The 18,520-nt window shown below is 41.1% G+C and overlaps 1 protein-coding gene and 1 non-coding gene across 2 annotated transcripts; one reads left to right on the top strand and one right to left on the bottom strand.

The window, feature by feature from the left end:
* The first annotated feature begins 10,698 nt into the window (after positions 1–10,698).
* On the top strand, positions 10,699–10,804 carry LOC145565822 (small nucleolar RNA R71). Its single transcript, XR_014095193.1, has one exon. It is a non-coding gene; the product is annotated as a small nucleolar RNA R71 (small nucleolar RNA).
* Positions 10,805–17,281: 6,477 nt separating this feature from the next.
* LOC145565288 (uncharacterized) lies at positions 17,282–17,782 on the bottom strand. The gene has a single exon (XM_081625339.1). The coding sequence runs from the start codon at positions 17,780–17,782 to the stop codon at positions 17,282–17,284; it is 501 nt and encodes a 166-aa protein (XP_081481465.1).
* Positions 17,783–18,520: the final 738 nt, after the last annotated feature.

The following is an 18,520-nucleotide window of genomic DNA, read 5'->3' as shown; positions in this document are numbered from 1 at the left end:
CGTGTCGCCATGGGTTTGGACCACGTGTTGGGGTGTATTTTTACCCTAAACATTTGCCCCTCAGAAGGGGTGGCTCGTACTCTATGGGCCGCCTCCTCTGATTTTCTGCTCGTCCGAACGTGCCCAAGTATTTGTAAAATTTTGAGTATTGCTTTAGTATGCGGACAATACCGTCTGTCTTATCGGGGGATTTCTCTCTTGGGCCGGACGCTGGGTCTTGTTCGCTTGTAATGCCTTTATTTGGGCACTTCTTGGGTCCTCAGGTTAGTCGGACGCAGCAGACCAACTATCTATTTAGGAAGGACACCTGTTGCTTGGGATTTCGGGACAAATGTTTAGATTCGGCTCACCTGGCCATCTATTTTGTCGTGCCGTCAGCCCGTTCGTCTTCTCTTCCATTTAAAGTGACGGAAGAGGGTGTTTTAACCGTTTGAATTCTAGGATAACTTTTCCAAAAAGTAACCGTTCGAATTTTTAAGCGGGAAAGATGGATTTACCATTTGGCCCCCATAAATTTGCCTATAAATATAGGATGTTTGACTTCATTTTCTTAATTTGGAACTTTGAGAATTCTAGAGAGAAGTTAGAGCATTTTAGAGAGAGAAAGTGATTTTTCCCTTAATCTTCAAGAGCTCCGCCGTGTGATTGAGTTTTCCGATTAACCTTCAAGACTTCCAAGAATTTCCAAAGATTTCTACACGTACCGAGGTAAGCCGCCTACTCTTTTTACTTCTCTTTTTATTTGACTTAGTCTTTCTTTTTTTTTAAACCTGGCTCAACACTCGGCTTCGTCCGTTTATCCTCATGAGGTCGGCCGTTAGCCTTGGACTAAGGAGTTAAGGATGGACGGAGACGAGATGTCTCCTTCATGGAGTGGGTCCGTTTCTAGTGTGTAATGACTCTCATCCACCTACTCTTCTCTGTCCCTACAGTCGCAAATGGCCGGACGATGCAAACTTACGACAGACACGCCGCTAGAAATCCGAACGGCAGTTCGGTAAACCCAAGGGTCCCTTATGACCCAAACAACATGAACGTAGAGACTGAGTCAAGCACCGATACGGACACAACTAGTGGCACTGAATGTTCTGTGGTCGAAGTGACCACTTCTTTTGAAGAGCGTTAAATAGCACAGGGCGTCTCTTCTACTAGGGGAACGTCCGGGCAAACTCTAGAACTCAGGTTCCCCCAATTTGCCAACTAAGTCATGGATCCGACCGAGTTGCTATCTTAGGTGAGGCCTCCTTCCTTTTCTCGGGCGGACGCTGGACGGTCTGTCCCAATTTCTGAACAACCCCATCTCCAACATAGCAGGTCGGACAGACCTAGAACTGGCATTGTGATTGCCGAACCGTCCGACTTGCCCCCTCGTAGTGCTCTTCCTTTGGGAAATCAGGTGGGCGCAAGCAAAGATAAGGGCAAAGGTCCCTTGGCACTTGAGGGCGTCGTAATTTCTGCAGGCGGCCAGGGCTCCAAGAGCAGGAGCTCGGCCAAGGTTGTTGAATTGGACAATGTCTTGTCCTTTGAATTTAGAGCCGCCCCTTACCCTAATAAAGAGAAGGTAGAGAATGAGGCGGCGGCGGAGGAGACCGTCTCCAATATTGACAATTTCAAGGACCCGTACGCCTGTATTTTTGGTAGCACGACCTTGGGCTACCTCCAACTAGGAAAAGGTTTAGAGCTGGTAGCGCCCAAGCACTCTCTTTATGTGGCCTCCTGGGAAGAAGAGTTGTTGCGCCGAAGGTCCTTCAGCGTCTATCGTACTACTTTGGATCTTGGACTTCGCTTCCCCCTTTATCATTTTGTCCGCACCATCCTGGACGAATATAACATTGCTCTCTTCCAACTAATGCCGAACAGCTGGTTGAATATCTTTTTGCTACCTGGTGGCATGCATCTAGAAGGGCTTCAAGATTGACTTTCCGGTATTTTGTGAGATGTACTCCACGACTCGCTTGGAGAAGCACATGAAAGGCTGGTTCATCCTTAGCACCACTAGAGATTATTTGGTGGTGTTGGATCGTGTGTCGAAATGGCGAGACTAGAAGAACCGATTCTACCACATCAAGACAAAGGACGTTGAATTTAGTATGCGGATGAATCGAATTAATGCTAAGCCGATGGTACAAGCCATACAAGCCACCCGTCCACCCTCGCCAAGCGCACCAACTTGACTACTTTGGTGTTAAGAAGGTACAAAGGGGCGGCAAAATGGTGGTCATGCCAGAGAATTGGATTCCTTTAGCCGGCTGGCTTCGGGGCCCGGTATTTATGTTGGCATGCGGCCTATACCGAAACATTCCCCAAGGTGGGGCTTTGAAACTTTTATCATTCGTAGGCTAGCTTTTCTATTGAAAATTTTTCTAACTCTTTCTGTTCTTTCCTTGTGTAGAAGAAGCATTCGCCATGTTGGACAAGGAGCAAAGGGGAAAGGTTGACATGTGCGAGCTAGGCTTGGCTTGGTACAAGGTTCGGCAGCAGTTGTACGAGCAAACCAAGGAGGTACGGTCGATCAACTCAAGCAAATAACTTTTTTTTGTCGTGCCGGTAGATTGAGGGGAGGGTTCCTTCCCTTCTTCACTTAGACGTTATTCGTCTGTGTTGGTATGTTGAGAAGAGACTCCTTCTTGTTTTTGCACGGACGCTGTATCATTTTTTTATTTCTTATTTCATCCTAACTTTTTACTTGTTTTTTTTAGTTGGCCACTCCTACTACCAGAGAAAAACGGAAACAGTCGGCCTCTGCTTCCAAGGACGGCCAGGCGTCCAAGACCAGGAAGATAGGTGCATCCAAAACCACGTCCGACCCGGCGGTCAAGACAAAGTCGCGGACTGCTCCTAAGCAGTCCAAAGGAGAGTCACCCCGGTTGTCATAAAGCGTGGTCTCCAAGTTCATGGATATGACAGCTGAGTCGGTCCATGATGAGTCCGTGAAAGCGGACGATGGGGGTAAGTCGTCCCCGGCAAAACCGATCAGCCCCTCTCGACTCCGCATGTCGAGAGAGTGAACAAATCTAATTGGCAGGTGGCTGCCACTCAGTCGATTGGGGAGCAACCCAGCCGCGTCAACGAGGGAGGTCACGAGCCACTGCTGCTCCTCCATTCAAATTTCCTTCTCCTCCAAGCTTCTCAGACGGTTAGTCAGAGTTTTGTTGTATTGTAATCATACTTGTTTTTTACAAGCCCATTTTGCTCAATTTAACACCATTCATGGCCGTGTGTAGATATTGCGGAGGAAATGAACATCAAGCTGCCCGACCAGTCACTTACTGGCGCTGACCGAAAGGCCATGAGAGAAGCCATGGTCCGGGCCATCCCCCAAGCGTAGAGTGATAAGCCGAGGGGAATAAATAAGGGCTTCCTTGGCCCTATGATTAACTGCAGCGCCGTGGTAACCACTTGTAGTTTCTACCGTCTTGAATTCCATACTTAGAATATTTTTCACTATTTTGCTTTTACTAACTATTTATGTCCGCATGCAGCTTTTTGTCAGGCTCAATGCCTTCCTGTATTGGAAGGACAAAGAGAACGAGAAGCTGAGAACGGGCTGGGAACAACTACGGAAGGTTGAGGACGCCAATACTGGGAACCTTGCCTTTCTGTGCATAAATTTTGAGACAGCCATGTAGGCGCTTACTGACAAGGCGGCGTGGCTGATGTGTGGTAATCTAGGTCGTTGAAATCTAAAGCACCACCAATCAAACAATTAAGAAAATCAAACTTACTCCTTGTATAGGACAAGTCCGAGTCAAACCACGAGGGATGAGGGGGAGAACGCTATAGCCTATAGTCAAGCTACTTCGAAGAATGAGAGGTAAATTGAGGTATAACTAAATTTTCAATCAACTAAACAATGAAGAAAATCAATATGATAAACATTAGGGATTAAGGTTCCACATGCAAGCTCAATGATCATGACAATCGATGAAGAACTCAATTGATTCAAACGTTGTAGGGGACAAACAATAGTTGCAATCAATAAAATTCAAGAGCTATCTCCTATAAGTCAAGCTTGGGTTCACTATGAATGACTAACAAGGAAAATCACAATCAAATTCAACCAATTAAAGCAATTCTCAAATCAAGGGTTCATGTCATTGAAAATGACTATGCAATCTAGATTAATCATCAAGGTTGATCACTCCTAATCAAATTAATCACATGCACAACTATGTTAACCAATTTAATTGCATCAATTCAATTAATCAAGAATCATCAACTAGCAAAGATCATTAATCAAGCATGCTTCCCCTTCTCCCTAGCTACTAATCTACTCACTAGACATAATGAAATTGGAAAAAAAAAACAAAATGAATCACAAATATCATCATTTCAAGCTTAATCAAAAGGAAAATCAAATTAAACAAATTTTCAAACCAAAGATCAATAATCAAATCAATCATTTAAGAATTAAAGGTAGAATCAAGCAAAAGTAAATTCAAGGGAAGAAGTTCTCACCAATTCTCATTGATTAAGGAAGAAATCCAAGCTTAATGAAGTAATTTGAAGTACAAATCAAGTATTCAAGTGTTTCTCTTTCTACTTTCTCTCTCTACTAATTCTGAAAAAATATATCAAGTACTAGAAAAAACGTCATCCCTAAAAAAAGGAAAGTTCAAAGGTATATATAGCAAAAAAAAAAAAACAAAGGGACGGAGGGCCATGGTGCGCACGAGCAATAGTCCCGTGCGCGCGCACAGAGGGGCCTGCGCGCACGCACAGGGGGGTCTACGCGCGTGCACCCTTACTGCAAGCTCGTGGCGTGGCTCCTCTCGATGCTAGCTCGTGGCCCCTTTGCGTGAAGCTTCGATCCTAACGCTCTCATGCATCCTTACAGTCGACACTCTCATGTGATGCCCGCGAGGAAGGCAGCCTTGAAAACTTCATTTTTGCGCGTTCATGATCAAGACCAGTGATGATGGTGATGTACAAGAGTGCTAAAGCCAAAGTAGGAACTTGACTCTTAACTTGTACATATGCCAACCAAATGATGCGAAAGCTCGTCCCAAGCATCCAAAAGACTTTGAAAGCCTTCCAAAACGAATCCCGAGGCCGAGCAAGTCCTGTAAAGAAAAAAAGTAGAGCAAGTAAAAAGGAAAAGACGAAAATACCCTTAAAATGCAAGAAATTGCAAAGTAAAGGGAATGAAGGAACTAAATCCTAAAAGATCAAAACTAAAGCATTATTTGAAGATAAAAGCTATAAAATATAGGGAAAACGTCCTAAAATTCTACCATATGAGTGCTATAAATGACACTCATCAAATTCCCCTAAGCTAAACTTTTGCTCGTCCTCGAGCAAAGCAAAAGTTAGAAAAAGGAATAAGAAAGCAAATGACCCTCACAAGATAGCTTATTCAAACAAAAGAGAAAAGATAAGGAGATTGAGAATATACACTAAATCACTATCGTAGGAATCACGGTTGTTTTTAGCTACAACAATCCCTTTAAACCCCAAAGTCGCCAATGAGGATGAGTGAGGTCTCATAAGGGTTTCCAAAAGAGATTATCCCATAACTCTCAAAGTAAAACGAGGCAAAGCACAAAAAGGAGAAAAGAGAACGTTAAAACCAAAAGGAAGAAAAATGCTTTCACAATGGACCCTTGCAAATCGACAAAATACAAGTAGATACCAAGCTTTCTAAACAAACAAGGGTAAGCACTTTCCAAGATATCCAAGGTTGATAGAAACATAATGCAATCTAAGCACAGAGAACTAGAGACTTCATCCTCCCCCCTAGTCCCCTCCAAGACGGTCATTATTCTCTCCATAGGCTTCAAATCGCCCCTTAGCTAGCGCCTCATGATTCCTCGAAGGAACCGGAAAAAGATTCATTTTGAGGAGTTATAGAGTTATCCCGACATCTCGACTATACACTTTCTCTCCATAGGGTTGAAAACTATCTTCCTCCACCGAGTAAACGACCTAACATCTCTAAAGTCCATGGGTCTTTATTAAGGTTGTAATGACATGGTTAAGGGTAAAGGCGGGGAAAAATTTGAAAATTTGGTGGCAAATCCTAAGTGAAGCGAAAGAGCGGTCAACTCTCAAAAAACACACTCAAGAAGTCACCAAATAACAAACAAAAATACCGATTAATGCCATCTCCCCCAAGCTTATTCAACACTACTACACAATGTATACAAGAATGAAGTAACGTTCCCCCCCAAGCTTGAACAAAGCATTGTCCTCAATGCGTAGAATAGGGAAGAAAACGAAACCAACTAGAAACATTTTGAGGTTTTTCTTTTTTATTTTCTCTTTTTTTTATTGTTTTCATTTTTCATTGATTAATGCACATAATTGCACTTATTACGTGTCCTTGCCTTTTTTTTTAACTATGGAAGGCTTTCATTTTAATCATCCTCATTTTTTTTTTTGGTCATGAAACATCATTTGAATTCCTTAGAACACAACTTGCTTTTGAAACTTTCTTTTAAAGACAATTTATCCCAACTTTCAAAGTCTCAAAGAAAACCAACATTCAAAGTGCTCATGTTCATATACAATCAGACCTAAACATAAACCTCACAAGAAAATGCTTCTCTAACTAAGAGGGTCGGTAAACATAGTTCATAAGGCTTGTAATGTGGTATAAACAAGAGCGGGAGAAGGAAGCTTAACATGGTTAGCAAGAAGGTTTATGCAAAATAGAAAATCAAATATGTAACTAAATAAAAAGAAAACAAAGAAAAATGAGAATAGATGCCGATATCCTTCCCTAAAGATGCTCGGTCACGGTCTTAGAAGCTAAAAGACAACACAAGGATTAAGACATGCATAGTGGAGGATCCAAAAAGCCACACAACAAGAATGATGAAGGCCAGAACAAAGTCAACCTCACAAGGGATGGTAAAAATTGCAAATACCAACTAAAGGGATTCAAATCCACCCATAGGGAGCAACTCCATCTTACCACTTTCCCGTGGAATAAGGGTTCAAACGTCCTTAAAAGTTCTTAATCGGGCTACCTTAGCATATGCTATCCTAGGATCAACCGAGGATACTCTCAAACCGTGCGAATTATTGTCATTTAGGAAGGGTAATATCTAAAAATGCAAGTTAGTAAGGTACTAATTCCAAAGCAAAGGCAAAAACAAGAAGAAACTAGAACTTTGCCTCAAAAGAAAAACCTTTTTTTTATTTTTATTTTGTTTATTTATTTATTATTATTTTTTTTTTCAAAAATAGCATTTGTCAAGAAGCAATTATAAAGAAAAAGGGAAAAAAAAGAAGAAGAAAAGAAAAACAATAGAAAAGGAAAAGAAAATAGAAGAGAAAGAAAAGGAAAAGAAAAAGAAATAAAAGAAGGAAAATTAAAAAGGAAAATAAAAACACAAAGAAGCAAGCCAAACATATAATATCCCAATTGACAAACAAATGGTCATTCGGCTACAGCGCCAATGACCCCAAACACACTAAGGTGTGAATGCCAAGCATCCTCGAACCGTTAAACTCTTCCTAATCTAAGCCTAAACTATGCACACAAAAGAAAAGGAAAAGAAAGAAAAATAGAAAGGTCTCACCAAGCGATCCCAATGTGAAAGAACAAGCATGACAACAAGTAATTCTCACCAAATTCCATGCGTCGAATGCTCCAACCAAGGACCTAGAAAGTGAGACAAAAAGAAGAAAAAAGAGAAAAATATACATAAAAGAATGTTAGTAACTTCATGAAGAAATAAACAAAAGAAATAAAAGAAAATGCAACTTGTAAATTGTGTAATGTTGATGAAGCTAGGGAATTTGATGTTCAAAAGTTGAAGTAAAATGAAAAGAGAAATGAAAAGAAAGAAAAAGGGAGGAGAAATAAAGTGAGAAAATCGGGAAGTGAGAAAGAAAGGGAGTGAGGAGGGTTGACTGAGTGAGTTGTGCGAGAAAGTGAGGCAAAAGGAGAGGGGGGCTGCCCCTGCTGTGCGTGAGCGCGCACAGGAGGGGATGGGGTTGTGTGAAGAGTGTATGCGGAGGGGTGCGCGCATCGACGCTCTCAAGCGTCAAGCTCGAATGATTCCTAGGAGCAAGACAGATCAAAAATCACAAAATATTTTAAAAGGTACTCGTTCATGATTAAAATCCACGAGAGTGCAGCCATGAGAGCATCCCTAATCACCAATCACATCTCCACTTCTAATTCAACTCCAAACTCCCTAAACCTTCAAATGACACCAAAATTGTTGGAAATCAAAATCCAATGAATAACAATGTACCTAAAATTAAGAAAACAAAGAAGAATAAGGAAATAATCCCAAAATACAAAAGAAATAAAAGGAAGAAAAATAAGAGAAAGGGTTAGAAAACCAGGTTACCTCCCGGGAAACGCTTGTTTAACATCGTAGCTCGACGTCTCCTCCAAATCATGGAGGATCAAAGAAAACCACTTTGTCCAAAGTGGTAGAGAGAGTAAAGTCATTGCTAAGCTTGGGCAAAATCACATCATGAGATGTATCATCTTGAATCAAAGAAACCGAACTAAGAGTGTTGTGCTTCAATTTCTTTTTCTTTTTCTTCGGAACTTTCTTTTTCTTCTTTGACTTCTTCTTCCTTTAAGTGAGCAAATTCACACTATCAACACTTGTTGAACCATGCTCATCATCATTCAATGAAAACTCAAACCGATCTCTCTTCCCATCCTCACCCTCTACCTTTGAAGACTTCTTGACATCTTTACTAACCAATTTTCTTTCAACACTCATAGGAACATCATCACAAGCTACAAAAATGTCGTTAGTAGAAGACACAAGCATGCAAGAATTGTCATTTTAAGGAGATGAATTAATACACATGATACCCTTCACGTAAGATAAAGACTCATACATTGACTTGAGCTTAAAACTAGCCTTATCATTACCAACACAAAAGTAATGAGACCACCCTTCACATCCATCAAGGCACTCGACGTAGCTAAGAATGGTCTCCCTAAGATGATAGGTATATTGTCATCTTCCGCAATCACAAGCATAGTGAAATCAACGGGAATAGTAAACTCTCCTATCTTGAGGGGGACATCCTCAATCCTTCCTTTGGGAATCTTAATGGAACGGTCGGCTAATTGTAGGCTCATGTTGGTAGGAAGTAACTCTCCTAGTTTAAGCTTCTTGAAAATAGAGTATGGCATGATTCTAACACAAGCACCTAAATCACAAAGAGCATTTTGGAACAATTTGCCATTGATTTTGCAAGGGATGGAGAAATTTCCAGGATCTTTCATCTTTGGGGGTAGGTTATTATGGATATGAGCACTACAACATTCCCCAACACTCACCGAATCAACAAAGTTGCACTCTCTCGTGCCACTCAAAATGTCCTTAAGGAACTTAGAATAATTTGGCATTTGTTGCAAAGCTTCGGTCAAAGGAATAGAAAGATGGAGTTCCTTAAGCATCTTGAGAAACTTCCCAAATTGTGCATTTAAATTATGCCTCATAAATATTTGGGGGTAGGGAAGCTTAGGTTTGATAGCCTCATCTTGCATTCTTTCTTTCTCCTTGCTCACTTTTCTTGCTTGACATATCATGCTCATCATCATCGAATGAATCACTCACCTTCTCATTCTCTTGACTCCTATTAGAAACTCTCTTTTCTAGCACCTTGCCACTTCTAGTGGTAATAGAATAAACTGGTTTCTTGGGGTCAAGACCTTGAGAGGGTAAAGAAGAAGGGCTAGCATTCTCTTTCAAGGTATTGGCTAGTTGAGTGATTTGAGTCTCTAACATCTTGTTATGAGTCATCACTTCATTGAATTTCTTATCACTAACCGCCATGTAGGTGTTCAACAACTTGATTTTCTTTTCAATAACTTCCTCTAAATTAGTCCTAGAAGAAGAGGAAGAAGAAGGTTGAGCATAGGAATTATCACTATGAACTTGGGTCATTGGAACAAAACCGGGTGGGGAACCCTTTTGAGCATTGTTTTGAAAATTTCCCCTATTTTAATTGTTCCAATTACCTCTATTTTGATTTTGACCATGCCCTTGATTATGGTTACCATAACCTTGGTTATGATTACCACAACCTTGGCCTTGATTTTGGCCACTATAACCTTGGTTGTTATAGTTACCTCGGAAACCTTGGTTCCCTTGGTTCCTATAACCTCCTCCTTGGTTATAGTTGTCAAAATTTCCTTGGTTGTGATAATTCCTATTCCCTTGACCTCTTTGATTATCAAACCTTAACTCATTATTATTGGACACAAAGTTCACATGCTCGTTCACATTACCGTCATGATCATCACATCCATCTACAAACGAATGAGGGCACGTAGAAGAATCATGCTCATATGAACCACATACATCACAAAACGAGCATCAACTAGGCATGTTACTAGAAGAGGGAGGGGGGTTAGAGTTAGAAGATGTAACTCTCCCCTTAAGTTGGGAGGAAAGACTTGAAGCTTGGAAGATTGAACTCTCCAATTTAGCTTTGATAGAACACAACTCTTTCTCTAAGTTTGTCATTTGTAAGGAAAAGTTGTTGATGGCATTAAGATGATCAACCGAGTACACCGAAGAGCTACTCTTTCTAGTTGGTTCCCTTTCACCATCTTGCCAATCTCTATAATACCTCACTACGTCTTCAATGATGTATACCACTTCCTCCTCCGTTCTATTCATAATGGGACCTTCGGCTCCTCCATCAAGACACGATTTCCCTTGAGGACTTAGGACACCATAGAAGATTTGAATGATTTGGTAGGTAGGAATTCCGTTGTGAGGACACTCTCTTTGATACTCTTTGTACCTCTCCCATACTTCATAGAGGCTTTCACAAGGTTTTTGCTTGAAACCTTGAATCAAAGCTCTAGCCTCCGCCGTTTTGTTTTGTGGATAGAAACGGGATATAAATTCCTTGGTCACTTCATCACATGTCCTTAGTGAATTTGGTTTGACTTCCTTGTCTAACCATTCTAAAGCACGCCCTATGAGAGAAGAGGGGAAAAGCTTGAGGCGGATGAACTCTTGAGAAATTCCATTCACTTTGATAGTGTAGCAATATTTTTCAAACTCTTTGAGATGGTTTAGCGAACTCTTATGCTTGGCCCCACTAAATTGTCACCTCTCTATCAAAGTGATCATCGCCGGTCTTATTTCAAAGTCATTCGCCGGTGTTGTAGGTGGAGCAATCCTACTTTCAAACCTATATGCGCCCGGAATCCCCAATTCATTCTATGCCACTCTCGGATTTTCTCCCATGCTTGGTTGTTCTTCTTGTTGTAGTTATTCTTCACTTAGAGGGCTAGAACTCAAAGAACGTCTAACAACTCTTATCCTTGTAATTGTCCTCTCAATTTCTAGATCAAATGGCACTAGAGAACGACCACGTGCTCTATGCATACAATCTAAAAAGAAACAATTAGTATCACGGCTACAAATGTAGCCAAAAAGAGAAAAACTTTTTGTATTTTTTCAAATAAAATGAAGTAGACTCAACAACTATAGCAAAGAACCAACGTCACTCCCCGGCAACGACACCATTTTGATGTGTGGTAATCTAGGTCGTTGAAATCTAAAGCACCACCAATCAAACAATTAAGAAAATCAAACTTACTCCTAGTATAGGACAAGTTCGAGTCGAACCACGAGGAATGAGGGGGAGAATGCTATAGCCTATCGTCAAGCTAATTCGAAGAATGAGAGGTAAATTGAGGTGTAACTAAAGTTTCAATTAACTAAACAATGAAGAAAATCAATATGATAAACACTAGGGATTAAGGTTCCACATGCAAGCTTAATTAATTCAAACATTTCAAGGGACAAACAATAGTTGCAATCAATAAAATTCAAGAGCTATCTCCTATAAGTAAAGCTAGGGTTCACTATGAATGACTAACAAGGAAAATCACAATCAAATTCAACCAATTAAAGAAATTCTCAAATCAAGGGTTCATGTTATTGAAAATGACTATGCAATCTAGATTAATCATCAAGGTTGATCACTCCTAATCAAATTAATCACATGAACAACTATGTCAACTAATTTAATTGTATCAATTTAATCAATCAAGAATCATCAACTAGCAAAGATCATCAATCAAGCATGCTTCCCCTTCTCCCTAGCTACTAATCTACTCACTAGACATAACGAAATTGAAAAACAAAACAAAATGAATCATAAATATCATCATTTCAAGCATAATCAAAAAGGAAAATCAAATTAAACAAATTTTCAAACCAAAGATCAACAATCATATCAATCATTCAAGAATTAAAGGTAGAATAAAGCAAAAGTAAATTCAAGGGAAGCAATTTTCACTAATTTTCATTGATTAAGGAAGAAATCCAAGCTTAATGAATTAATTTGAAGTACAAATCAAGTATTCAAGTGTTTCTCTCTACTTTCTCTCTCTACTAATTCTAGAAAAATATATCAAGCACTATAAAAAACGTCATCCCCTAAAAATGGAAAGGTCAAAGGTATATATACCAATAGAAAAACAAAGCGACAGAGGGCCATGGTGCGCACGCACAACAGGCTCGTGCGCGCACAGAGGGGCCTGCGCGCACGCACAGGGGGGTCTGCATGCGTGCACCCTTGCTGCAAGCTTGTGGCGCTGCTCCTCTCGATGCTTGCTCGTGGCCCCTTTGTGTGAAGCTTCGATCCTAGCGCCCTCAGGAATCCCTATAGACGACGCTCTCATGTGATGCCCACAATGACGGCAGCCTTGAAAACTTCATTTTAGTGCATTCATGATCAAGACCAGCGATGAAGGTGATGTACGAGAGCGCGAAAGCCAAAAGTAGTAACTTGACTCTTAACTTGCACATATGCCAACCAAATGATGCGAAAGCTCGTCCCAAGCATCCAAAAGACTGGAAAAGCCTTCCAAAACGAACCTCGAGGCTGAGCAAGTCCTATAAAGAAAGTAGAGCAAGTAAAAAGGAAAAGACGAAAATACCCTTAAAATGCAAGAAATTGCAAAGGTAATAAAGGAACTAAATCATAAAAGATCAAAACTAAAGCATTATTTGAAGATAAAAGCTATAAAATATAAGAAAAAAGTTCTAAAATGCTACCATATGAGTGCCATAAATGACACTTATCAGCGGCAGACCGAGGACCTCGTCAAGCTGGGCAAGGCCCTTGAAAGGGAGACGCTGGCCCGGAAGGCCCTTCAGCAAGAAAATGATGAGGCGTTCTTGAACGCCCAACAATGGAAGGAGGGTTTTGAGACCTCCGAGAAGCTGAACGAGGAGCGATTTTGTAAGATATTTTGCTGCCTTCTGAGCAGTTTTTATTTATTTAATTTTGCCGCCTTCTAAGCGGTTTTTATGAATTTCCATACATAGCAAATTTTGTACGCTTTATTATGCTTTTTATTGCTTTCGTACAAATACTAGGGGTATGCCCCTTTATTCGGTGTTTGCCTAGTCCATATTCCAGGTGGTTTGATTAACTTAGTAATTTTTATACCTAGAAGGGTATAACGACTAGTAAGTTCATCAAATCATAGTATACGACCGAATCAACACTAGGTATACGGCCACTTAGCTGGCTTAGTATGAGTCGTCTGTTGAAACTATCGCTCGAACATACTCAGGAAATTTTAAGTAATATCTCAACTTGAAAATTTCTAAGTTTTGCCTAGGCTAGTATGCCTAGGTATGCCCTTGCCTCTTTTTGGGAATAAATATTTAGGTTACCTGGTGCTTAATTGTCCGACCTGGTTGAGGTCGGACGCTTCCTTTTAGTCTCTGGCTGAATTAATTAACTTAAGGATGCCCTTTTATAGACTACTGCACGGTCGCTTGGTTACACCTTTGCAGCCGAGCTACTAAGTCGCAGGTAACTTCCTTATCATTTTTATTTAGTCTCTTTGTTTAGTCTCTTTTGCGGCCGAGCTGTTATGTCGCAAGCATCGGTATTATTTTCACTCGGCATTTCTGCTAAATAATAAATAGACATAAACAAACAAAATAAGATAACAATGCTTGACCTTTTTATTAATTTATCAAAATTACATTGTTGGGGTCGTACGACTTTAATTACAAGGCTCAGTCATCTAGACCTAGTTGTATATACAACTTTTTTGGCTAAGTACTAGAGTTAAACATAATACTTTCTTAGATTGTCCGTATTCCAAGTACGAGGAATAGAACGGCCATTTAAGGCTTCAAGGCGGTGTGTACCATCCCTTACTTCTTCTTTGATTCGGTATGGCCCTTCCCAATTAGGGGTTAACTTTCCATCTTCATTAGCTCGGCTAACTGCTTCCATTTTTCTCAGAACAAGATCCCCCATCTTTAACGGTCGCTTAGAGACCTTGCAGTTTTATTCCCTCGTCATTTTGGGACGGTAAATTTCATGTCTAAGTGCCGCATTGCCCCTGGCCTTTGGAAGAAAGTCCAGGGCCATCTTCATAGCCTCCCAATTGGCCGACTCATCATATAGAATTACCCGAAGGGTAGGTTCGTACATCTCAATTGGGAGTACGGCTTTAGCGCCATAAACTAGAAAGAATGGGGTTTCTCTTGTTGAACTCTTAGTTGTGGTTCGAATGGACCACAACACATTTACCAACTCATCCGCCCAAAGGCCGCTTGCTTTCTCAAGCTTACGCTTGATACCATTGGAGATCAGCTTATTGTAAGGCTCAACTTGGCCGTTAGCTTGCGAACGTCCGACCGAGGCAAAACAATTAGTGATGTCCTGGTCACTTAGCCAATTTTGAGTTGGGGTGTTTCAAATTGGGGTCCATTGTCGAACACCATTGACTGTGGAACACCATAGCAAGTGATTATATTTTTCCATATAAAGGTGGACACATCTGTCCACTTGATTCCTCGGACGGCCTCAGCTTCGACCCATTTGGTGAAGTAGTCTACTACTACTAACACAAACCGCCTCTGCCCGGACGCAGGAGTATACGACCCCAAGATGTCCATGCCCCATTTTGCAAAGGGGGGTTGACTACTTATGGCCGATAAGCTATTTGCAGGTCGGTGAATAAGGGTGGCAAACCTCTTGCACTTGTCACATTTTTTCACCATTCTCATGGCGTCTAAACTAATGCTCGGCCAGTAATATCCCAGAGGGGTAGCCTTTTCTGCTAAGGCCCGTCCGCCTATGTGGGATCCACATTGCCCTTGGTAGAGGTCGTCCAACATATCATGCCCTCTCTCTAAGGTGATGCATTTCAAGTCCGGCTTAACAAATGCTTTTTAAAATAGCTCCCCATTCTTCATTTCAAACCAGGCCGCTCTCCTTTTCATCAACCAGCTCTCCTTAGGATCGTCCGGGAGTGTTCCATCTATCAAATAGGAGAACACCCTGTCCATCCAAGTGGAGCTTTTGTTTACGATCTGTACAGGCTCAGCATCAATACTCCTCTTTTCTTTTACTTCCCAAAATACTGATCTGGGAGTATCACATGATGCCGAGGATGCTAACTTGGAGAGTGTGTCTGCTTGATGATTTTCTGAACGAGGAACTTGTTACAGAGTGAAATTTTCTAGACCGTCGACCTCACCTTTCACCATCTGAAGATGTTTTCATCATGGCTGGCTCCCTGGCCTCATAATCACCATTAACTTGGTTGTCTATCAGTTGGGAGTCCGTACTAGCATCAATTTTTGTTACCCCGGCCGCCTTACACATTCTAAGGCTGGCCAGAAGGGCTTCATACTTGGTCTCATTGTTAGAGGCTTGAAACTGAAATCTTGTTGCATATTCAAACTTGTCTCCCTCAGGAGACTGACAAATGATACAAGCACACATCCGGTTGTTGTAGCATTTCCATCCACAAAAACCTTCCAAATCTGATCCCCTACTGACTGTAAATCCGGCCGTGTCATTTCAGCTAAAAAATCAGCAAATGCCTGCCCCTTGATTGCTTTCCTAGGCTCAAATGTTATATCAAAACCTCTTAGTTCCAAGGCCCACTTAAGCATTAGGCCACTGGCCTCCAATGTTGTGAACGGATTCTTCAACTGTTGGTTCGTGTAGACCACTATTGAATGAGCAAAAAAGTATGGCCTTAGCTTTTTTCATGCCATGAACAATGTCAGCGCGAATTTTTCAATGGGCGGATACCTCAGTTCGACATTGTCCAAGACATGGATTATGAAATACAAGGGATCTGATGGCCGTCCCTCTCTATAAGGAGGACGACACTTAAAGAATGATCTGAAATGGCGAGGTACATGTAAAGCTTCTCATCTTTGAGCGGGCTGACAAACCGAGGAAGTGTATGTAAATGGTTCTTTAATTAAACAAAGGCTTCCTTGGCCTCTTCGGTCCACTCAAACATAGGTTTTTTCTTGATTGTTTAGAAAAAATATCGGCACTTATCCCCTGACCTTGACAGAAATCGGCCGAGCGCCGCTAAGCAACCGGTCGTGTACTTCTTTGATTGTCCTCGGCGACTTCAAATCTAGGACCGCTTGGATTTTTTCAGGGTTGGCCTCAATGCTGCGTTGATCAATAAAAAATATGAGAAACTTGCCAAACTCAACATCAAAGACACATTTCTTTGGATTTAACATCATCTTATGCCGCCTGAGTATGGTGAACGTTTCTCGAAGATCATTCAAATGGTCGGCCAGCAGCTTTGATTTGACAATCATGTCATCAATGTACGCATCCATGTTCCGGCCAATTTGATCTCTAAAAACAGTGTTAACAAGTATCTGAAATGTAGCAGGGGCATTCATAACGCCAAATGACGTTACTTTGTAGCAGTACAAACCTTGATCGGTCATAAACGCGGTTTTCCCTTGGTCTTCTTCTCACAAGGGGATCTGGTGGAATCCAGACTATGCGTCCATAAAGCTCATTAGGGCGTGTCCGGCCGTTGAATCGACTAGTCGGTCTATTTTAGGAAGGGAAAACTATTCTTAGGACACGCCTTGTTAAGGTCAGTATAATCCACGCACATTCTCCATGTTCCATTCGGCTTTTTTACCAGCACTACATTTGCTACCCAATCAGAGTAGTAACATTGCCGAATGAAATCGGCGTCCAGCAGCTTCTTAACATCTGCTGCGGCCGTCTGATTCCTTTCATCTCCATGATTTCTCTTTTTCTGCCGGACAGGCTTCATCATTAAATTTACCGCTAACATGGGGACGGTTAGAGTTTGATCTATGCCCGGCATCTCATGAACCTCAAATGCAAAAACATCCTTGAATACTCTTAACAGCTTTAGCAGGTCGTCTCCTAGCAAGCCCACGGCCATAGTACCCACCTTGACCGTTTGATCGGGTTTGTTTGGATCAAGCACTATGTCCGTATGATAGTCATCCAGCTGCGCCCTTAACTCTTCTGGCCGGCCGATGACCATTAGCTGTTATGCCTGCTTTTTCTTGATGCGCTTCTGGCCGACCTGCTGTGTTTGGAGTAACCCTTCTTCGGAATTTGGCTCGGACGACCATTGTCGTCCCCTAGATGTTGGCTTCACGGCCAGCTGATTACATTCCTTAGCCATTTTTTGGTTACCATGAATGGTACCAATTTTTCCATCTGTCCTCTCAAACTTCATCAGCATTAACTGAGGTATGATTACTGCTTTAGCTGCTATTAAAGTCGAACGACCGATAATGACATTGTAGCCTGTAAATTCTTTGACTACCAAGAAGCGGACGACCATGTCCCTTCCTTCCTCCTTTTTCCCAAATCGGACGGGTAAATCAATCCTTCCTACCGGGTGAATGATACTCCCACAAAATCCAATAAGCGGATGAGAGATATCTTGGAGGGAATCTTCTTGAAACTTCAAATTTTTTAGACATCCTAGGCTGATTATGTCAGACCAGCTGCCAGTATCAACTAGCACTCGACCGACCTTCATGTTAGTGTAGGGAATATTTCAAGCATCCCACCCTTGAGCCCCACTATGATCATACACTTAAGCATGGTGGCGTCCAAAGGGAAGGAAGCTAGGGCAAAAAAGTCACCAATAAGTTTTAGGAACTTGTAAACCGTTCACAGGGTGAAGGTTACACCCCTTCACCATCCATGAGATCGCTAACTCCATAGTGGTCTAGAACCATGACTGGATATTCGAGGATGAAGGTGCAAATCAAACCTAAAAGAGATTGAACATGCCGTAATAATAGGCATCTACTATATTCTTCTCATATTCATGTGCGCTTTCTGACTAACATACAATCAATATATTAATCCTAAACCTTTTTAATCTATGTTGGTTGAATATTAATGCACAAACAAAACTATTATTGGGGATTACTTAAATTAAAATCACATTAGCCTAAATAAAATTATTAATTATCTTATTAAGCGTGATTACAAATACAAATCCCCTTTCAACCTGCAAGAGAGGGCGTGATCAAGCAATAACAATAAATATCAAGCAACATAATAATATATTGATACAACAAACCATCATCATTATAATCATATTCTCAATCTCATGAAAGCATAATAATAGCAAGATCCTAAGCATGATACTAACAAGATTAGTAACAAATCCTAGCATGTCACTAAACATTAAAGATCAAAGCGTTATCCCTAACATGATATTAACATGATAGGAAGCAACCTAAACATGATACTAGAAACATACATG

Source organism: Chenopodium album, chromosome 10 (assembly GCF_948465745.1).
Source record: "Chenopodium album chromosome 10, dcCheAlbu1.1, whole genome shotgun sequence".
Classification (NCBI taxonomy): domain Eukaryota; kingdom Viridiplantae; phylum Streptophyta; class Magnoliopsida; order Caryophyllales; family Amaranthaceae; genus Chenopodium; species Chenopodium album.
This window is presented reverse-complemented; position numbering and strand designations above follow the sequence as displayed.